Source organism: Rhinopithecus bieti, unplaced genomic scaffold, assembly GCF_001698545.2.
Source record: "Rhinopithecus bieti isolate Rb0 unplaced genomic scaffold, ASM169854v2 scaffold_11380, whole genome shotgun sequence".
Lineage (NCBI taxonomy): Eukaryota > Metazoa > Chordata > Mammalia > Primates > Cercopithecidae > Rhinopithecus > Rhinopithecus bieti.
Window position 1 is genome coordinate 4,290,580 of NW_016807225.1, and position 8,182 is coordinate 4,298,761.

At 40.4% G+C, this 8,182-nt stretch overlaps 1 protein-coding gene across 1 annotated transcript in view; it reads right to left on the reverse strand.

The window, feature by feature from the left end:
- Nucleotides 1–8,182, reverse strand: part of SNW1 (SNW domain containing 1) — a 45,205-nt gene that overhangs the window by 26,195 nt on the left and 10,828 nt on the right. The window contains exon 3 of the mRNA XM_017880652.1: nt 7,286–7,447. Within this exon, the coding sequence (XP_017736141.1) occupies nt 7,286–7,447 (162 nt within the window). The remainder of the gene's footprint in view (nt 1–7,285; nt 7,448–8,182) is intronic.

Below are 8,182 nucleotides of genomic sequence, written 5' to 3' on the forward strand. Positions count from 1 at the left end.
CTTGTCCTGTATGTGATATTTCTTACATAACTATTTCAGAAGGAAAAATACATACACCAAGCCCTTATTTCAAGATTTATCACTTGGCCGGGTGCGGTGGCTCACACCTGCAATCCCAGCACTTTGGGAGGCCAAGGTGGGCGGATCACCTGAGGTCGGGAATTGGAGACCAGCCTGACCAACATGGAGAAACCCCGTCTCTACCAAAAATACAAAATTAGACAGGCATGGTGGTGCAGGCCTGTAATTCCAGCTACTTGGGAGGTTGAGGCAGGAGAATCACTTGAACCCAGGAGGCGGCAGTTGCGGTGAGCTGAGATCATGCCACTGCACCCCGGCCTGGACAACAAGAGCAAAACTCCATTTCAAAAAAAAAAAAAAAAAAAAGAAAAGATTTATCACTCAAATCATAATGAGGAAAAAAAGCATTTGGTTGTATCAAGGTTTACACTAAAAAAACTTTATCATTCCCAATTTTGCATTACTAATAAGTCGTATACACAGTACTCATTTCACATGTAGAGAGATCAATTGCCTTAGACTTGTCCTAGAATATTATGTCTTAGAATCCTCACTGATTCTTCTCACCTCTTATACCTACCACCTAGCATTTTCCATTCTTTCTCATTCACTGTTAATATTTCAGTGAGAACTCCCTGGTTTCTGAAGAATACCAGACTTCTTGGAAGTAAATCAGAAATCTTGGTCCAAATTCAGAAATTCAATAACCTGTTCAGTCTCAGGAATAACAAATTTTTTAAATCCTATTTTATATATTATGCAGCCCATTTCTATTTCTTCTAAAACAGGAAAATCAGTGATTGTCAAACAGGGCATCACTGCCACCTCTAACTCCTCTCTCCCAGTGCCTTTGTAAATGTGTGAGGTGTTTCCAGTTAAGACAATGGGGGTAGGATGGGGACACTACTAGGATTTATAGGTAGTGCCACTTATGCTAAACATTGTACAATGCTAAAGACGGTCCCAAACAATCAAGAAGGGCTCCCCCAATGCCAATGGTGTGTAATAATTACTCAATTAATGTTGAATTATTCAATGCATTCCAAACTTCATGCATGAATCTATCCACTTCTAGAAAACAAACAAACAAAAAGATATAAACCTGAAAAGTGGTCCCAGTTTGGGGTTCTAGTGGCTGCATTACAGACAAAAGGAATGATCTGGCCGGGCACAGTGGCTCATGCCTGTAATCCCAACACTTTGGGGGCCAAGGTGAGTGGATCACCTGAGGTTAAGAGTTCAAGACCAGCCCAGCCAACATGGTGAAATGCTGCTTCTACTAAAAATACAAAAAAATTTGCTGGGCATGGTGGTATGCGCCTGTAATCCCAGCTATGTGGGATGGTGAGGCAGGAGAATCACTTAAACCTGGCAGGCAGAGGTTGCAGTAAGCCAAGATTGCACCATTGCACTCCAGCCTGGGCAACACAGCAAGCCTCCATCTCAAAAAAATAACAAAATAAATAAATTAAAAAAAAAAAAAAAGAAAGAAAAAAAAGGAACAATGCTTTGGAGACCTTATTTGGCCAAGATACTAAACTCCAAAAATAAATAGTTCAGTCTGAACAGTTCTACTCTATTTCGAATACAAAATAATCACCAATACAGACAGTGATTTAAACATCATTCCCTAGAAATCAGATAAAACTCTTGGTTTCTAGTCTTGAAATATAATGCAAAATGGACCAAAGCTGTATTTCATTCAAAATAACACAACCTGCCAATGCCAAATTGTTGCCCTTAGATGTTGCTTTTTGCTACCAAATGGGACTGGAGAGGTAGCACATACCAATAAAGAAGAGTGATTACCCCCAAGGAGAGATGCACCGAAACAAAGGCAACTGAAGTGAAGTGAAGGCCTCCATGATATAGGGTAAATTTCCAGTATATGTTCTCCATGTATAGGGGCCTAATTTTCCTTTTGCAGGAGGGGACTATACTTCCTCACTGGCTTCAGGAGAGGTGGTTTTGTGTTATACAATGAAAACCACTATTATTCGCTGAACAAACACTGGTGGATGCCTTATGTGTCAAACTTTCAGGCAGTAAGGCATCAAAGAGGGAAATACAAATATATAATCCCTGCCTTTAAAAACATTATAGTCAAATGATATAGATTATGAGTGAACATATAATTACAACAAAAGGTGATGACTGCTATGATAAACATTGGGAGTAGAGAAGAGGGACACTCAGTCTAGCCAGGAGGTCCAAGACAACACCCTGGAATAGTGAAGAGTGAGTTGAGAACGGAAAGCAATAGAATTAAGTCAGAGAATGAATAAGGGTAGAACTTTCTAGGAAAAAGAATATCCATGGGAAGTCTCAAGAGACAATGTGTCATATTATGGGAGCTACGAGTAGTTCCTCATGGCAAATATTTATAGGGAATGCCTGAACATTTTTTCTTCTTGGTTGGGCATAGTGTCTCACACCTGTAATCCCAGCACTTTGGGAGGCTGAGGCAGGTGGAGTGCTTGAGGTCAGGAGTTCAAGACCAGCCTAACCAACATGGTGAAACCCATCTCTACTAAAAATACAAAAACGAGCTGGGCCTGGTGGCAGGTGCCTGTAATCCCAGCTACTCAGAAGGCTGAGGCAGAAGAACTGCTTGAGCTGGACAGGCTGAGGTCGCAGTGAGCTGAGATTGCCCTACTGTACGCCAGTCTGGGTGACAAAGCAAGATTCAGTCTCGGAAAAAAAAAGTTTTTTTCTTCTTAACCACCTTGGCTGGGTGCAGTGGCACACAACTGTAATCCCAACACTGTGGGAGGCCAAAGCAGGCAGATCACTTGAGCTCAGGAGTTTGAGACCAGCCTGGGCAACAAGGTGAAAGAAACCCTGTCACTACAAAAAATACAAAAATTAGCCAGGTGTGGTGGTGTGCATCTGTAGTTCCAACTACTCAGAAGGCTTGGGTGGGAGGATCACTTGAGCTCAGGAGCTCAAGGCTGCAGTGAGCCATTATTGCGCCACTGCACTCCAGCCTGGGTGACAGAGCAAGACTGTGTCTCGAAAACAAACAAGAACACCTATAATAGTATTTATTTTATAGTGAAAACAAACAGAATGGCTAAAACTGAACTGTTTATTTTTGGATTTCAGTATTCTGATGAGAGTCAGAGCTAGGCCAGAAAAGTGAGTAAGGGGTCAAGCATGCCATAGCAGCTTAGTCCTTACCCATGGAAGCCATAGAAAGATTTTAATTGTGCACACTTGCGTGTATGTGTACATACATGATGAGAGAAAGAAACAGACATAGATGAATTTGTTTGTTCACGCCAGCAAGACAAATGGCAATGAGATGGTTCCAGGCTGCAGTAATCAAGCAAGAAATGAAAACGGCCTGAACTAACTAGCAGAGAGGGGAATATACTTGAGAAGTGTTAAGAAAATAAGATAGTTTACAGAGACTAAATAGATGGAAGGTCTGAGGGAAACAAGAACCAGAATGATTGCTAAGCAGAGAGAACATATGGGCAGTATGTGTCACATGTGAAATTTGAATAGCCTTTGAGCCAGTAAGTCCACATCTAAGAATTTATTTTAAACAAATAATCACGTTCAACAAGATATTTGTATGTGGATCTTGAATATATTTGTCTGTAAAACTAAAAACCACCAATGCTTAACAAAACTAGCAGATAACCACATGATGGAATCCTATACAGATTAATAAAAAAAAAAAAATGAAGTAGACCTATATGTACTAATAAAAATTGTCAAATATGTTAAGCAAAAAACCAAAACAAAACAAAACAAACTAAGTCAAAGGAAGTTATGGGCACTAGAATTCCATTCATGTAAACAAAAGTTTCTAAGTGTGTATGTATATGTAAAATGAGAATATAAACATCTAAATCCATAACAAAAATGTGGAATTATATGTATCACTGTAGTAACAGCAGTTACCTCTGGGAAGTAAAATAGGAGAAAAGTGGGCAGTACTGTATATACTTGTGACATATACTTATCGTATCTTTTACCATAATATATTATTTGCATAATTTTTTTTTTCTTGAGACAGAGTCTTGCTCTGTCACCCAGGCTGGAGTGCAGTCGTGCCATCTCAGCTCACTGCAAGCTCTGCCTCCTGGGTTCGTGCCATTCTCCTGCCTCAGCCTCCCAAGTCCCTGGGACTACAGGCGCCCGCCACCACGCCTGGCTAATTTTTTGTATTTTTAGTAGAGACTGGGTTTCGCCGTGTTAGCCAGGATGGTCTCGATCTCCTGACCTGGTGATCCACCGCCTCAGCCTCCCAAAGTGCTGGGGTTACAGGCATGAGTCACTGCGTCTGGCCTATTTGTATAATTTTTTTTAAATCAATATAATAGTAAGAAAAAATGACTCCCAGGCTTTCAGCATAAACAATTACGGAAATACCACTACCATTTACTGAGTTAGAGAAATAGCAAGTAGATTAAGTGGAAAATTATGCATTTAAGTTTGGATTTGATTAGGTAGCACTTTAGGGAAATCTAGATACACTTGCCCTTGTAGACAGTAAGATATAAGGACCTACAGCCCAGCAGAGAATACTGGGCTGGACACAGATTGAACAGTCTATCAGCATATGAGTGGCAAATAAATTACATTAGTTAAAGAGAATGTGCTGTGTTTTTTGGTTAGAGTCACAGAATGATTAAAAGAAAAAAATATATATAAAGAGAATGGGCTGTAAAAAAATATGTTAAGAGACTTTTGCCAGAGAGTACCTCATCAAACTGGTTTAGGTGAGGCCATTTTGTAGTGAACTGAAGAGTGAAAGGAAAGTGAAGAATAGGGCAAAAGCAACTCCTGAAAGAAATCTGAAAAAAGTGAAGAAAATTAGGTGGTAGTTAGAGGGAACACTGAGAGTAGGTACTCAGGGAAAAGCCTATCTTTCAAAAGATAAGAAAGACCAGGCGGCCTCACGCCTGTAATCTCAGCACTTTGGGAGGCCAAGGTGGGCGGATCACAAGGTCAGGAGACTGAGACCATCCTGGCTAACACAGTGAAACTCCATCTCTACTAAAAATACAAAAAATTAGCTGGGCATGGTGGTGGGCGCCTGTAGTACCAGCTACTTGGGATGCTGAGGCAGGAGAATGGCGTGAACCTGGGAGGTGGAGCTTGCAATGAGCTGAGATTGCGCCACTGCACTCCAGCCTCAGTGACAGAGCAAGACTCCGTCTCCAAAAAAAAAAAAAAAAAAAAAAGTAGCCAGGTGTGGTGTGTGCCTATAGTCCCAGTTATTTGGGAGGCAGAGGTGAAAGGATCACTTGAGCCCTGGAGGTCAAGGCTTCAGCGAGCCATGATCACACCACTGTACTCTAGCTTGGGAGACAGAGGAAGATCCAATCTCAAATAAATAAAATTAAATTAAAGCCATGATCATGTGTTTAGCAAAGTTATGGCTTTACTGAAGTGGTTGTTACGAAGCAAAAATAAAGCAGAAAACAAAGGCCAGGTATGGTGGCTCACACCTATAATCCCAGTGCTTTGGGAGTTAGGAGGCTAAGGAGGGAGGATTGTTTGAGCCCAGGAGTTCACGACCAGCCTGGGCAAAACAGTGAGCCCTCTGCTCTACTAAAAATAAAAAAATTAGCTGGGCATGGTGGTGCGTGTCTGCAGTCCCAGCTACTCAGGAGGCTGAGGTAGGATGATCGCCTGAGCCTGAGAGTTCAAGGTTGCAATGAGCTATGAGGGTGCCACGGTACTACAATCTAAAAAAGAACAAACAAATGACAAGAAAAACAAGCACATTCAAATGCTAACAGGAAAGAGCCATTAGAAGAGGAGAAGTGAAGAACTGTTGAGATTAACTAGTAGGTAAGGTTCCTAAAGGAAGAGGGAAGGGATTGAGATCCAGAACACATATGGCAAGATTAGGTATAGATCGAGGTGCAGTGGCTCACGCCTGTGATCCCAGCACTTTGGGTGGTAGAGGCAGGATTGCTTGAGCCCAAAAGTTCAAGACCAGCTTGAGCAACATAGGGATATCCCACCTCTACAAAAAAATAATAAATTAGCCGGGCATGGTGGTGCACATCTGGGGTCTCAGCCACTCGAGAGGCTGAGGTGGGAGGATTGCTTGAGCCCAGGAAGTTGAGGCTTCAGTGAGCCAGGATCATGATCACTGCACTCTAGCCTGGGCAACTGAAGAAGACCCTGTCTCAAAAAAACAAATAAAAAATAAAATAAAAAAAAGATTAGATTTAGACAGAAGAAGGCATTTCATGCAAAAAACGAAAGTAAAAGTCAAGGAAAAAACACAAGTGCAGGATGAAGAAAACTGACAATTTTCTTCCAACAGTCTTTATATTCAAATAGATGGCGGAGTCACCTGCTAAGAATGAGATGGGATGAGAGGAGTAGGAATTAAAAGTTTGGCAGGAGTACCAAGGGAGCTGAGCTGAAACAGTAGATATAAATCTGCATGACTGCATAATTGTCTTCCCTCAAAGCTCAGCCGCCATGATGCAGAAGAAAAGGATGGGTTGTTAGTGTTATTTTAGAGGGTAAATTGAAAAAGTTTGCAGGGTACAGAGAGGCAAACGATAGGTACTGAAAGCTCTCAAGTATTTTTCCAAACATCATCAGTTCTAAAGAAATCTTTCACTTCTATCTTGAGTATTTATTTACAAGAAAAAAAAAAAAAACTAGGTCTTCTTAAAAATAGTTCCTTGGCCCTGAGTGTAGCTGTTCTGTGATGAGATTATTTTAAGCATTTTATTTTTGGCCTATGGATTACTTCGTAGCAGGGCCATCCTAAATCTGGATAGCAAATGCTAGTTTTGTATTTAATCTAGGGCAAAAGAAGTTTGTGTAATTTATTATATTCAAATGAACTATTAAATATCTAAGTACTCTAAGTACATGGAGGAAATCAGTAAAGACTACAGGAAAAAACTAGAAGAAACTACAGGAGAAATTAAAAGTTGATGGTAAAGGCTCTGGGATTCCAGACTTTAAAAAATTTACTGGCAGTTTTAGAATGTTAGTAATATAAAGTAACTGTTTTAAAATGTACTTTTTTCCCCCTTTTAAAACAAGGTATTGCCACCCAAGCAAGAGTGCAGTGGCTCGTTGTATTCTCAAACTCTTGGGCTCCATCAAACCTCCTGCCTCTGCCGCCCAAGTAGCTGGGAATCTAGGTACAAACCACCATGTCCAGCCATTGCTACTTTTAACATAATTCAAACAGCAAGAGATTCATTGTGTCCACAAAATTTAAAATGTTTCCTAAAATATTTATCATTGAGGGAAAACATGAGAGGATTACCTTGTCTTTTGACTGTCCTTGTCGAGCGATTGCATCATATTTAATTTTTCCTTCAGAATCCACCTGAATGGCCAGTGCATTCGACATTTTTTTCTTTCGTCCCATATCCAGTGGATACTGGGCCACATGGATCTCTGGGAAAGCACCTCCATCTCCAAAATCCTACACATTAGAAGTAGTTAAATAAAATAGTTAATCATTTGACATTCAAGATATATTCATTCATTCAACAAGTAATTGTTGAGTCCTTGGTATGCTAGACGCTAGAGATACAGCAGAGGTCCCTGTCTCTTGCGGAGTTTACATTCTAGTAGGCAAAGATAGAAAAAAACACATTCTTTGGCTTGTGATAAGTACCATGAAGGTAACATAAAGATCAAGACTGGGAAAAGGGGCTACTTTTGATAGGGTGGTTGGGGACAGCCTTTGTGAAGAAGTAACATGTGAGCTAAAGCCTGAATGATTAGAAAGCAGTCATGGGAAGATGTGTGTGTACACACACACACACACACACACACACACACACACGGGAAGCATTTTCTAGACGGATCAAATAGCCAATGTGAAGGCCCTGCTGCAAGAATGAGCTTGGCATATTTTAGGAAATGAGAATTCAGTGGGGCTAACAGCTTAATAAGGACAGCAGAGCTTGAGGCACAAGTTACATGAGTAAAAAACACCAGATCATGAAGGGACTTACAGAATACAGCAAGACAATGTGGATTTCATATATGCAGGACAAACTAAGCAAAATGGCTAGGACAAGGCAAAATACATATGCATATATTTTAGCATATATATACATATTTTAGTGGGGAACAGGTAAAGCTATACTTGGGGCAGAAATATAAAAGATTTTTTCTTGGAATCAGATTTTTTTTTTTTTTTTTTTTTTTT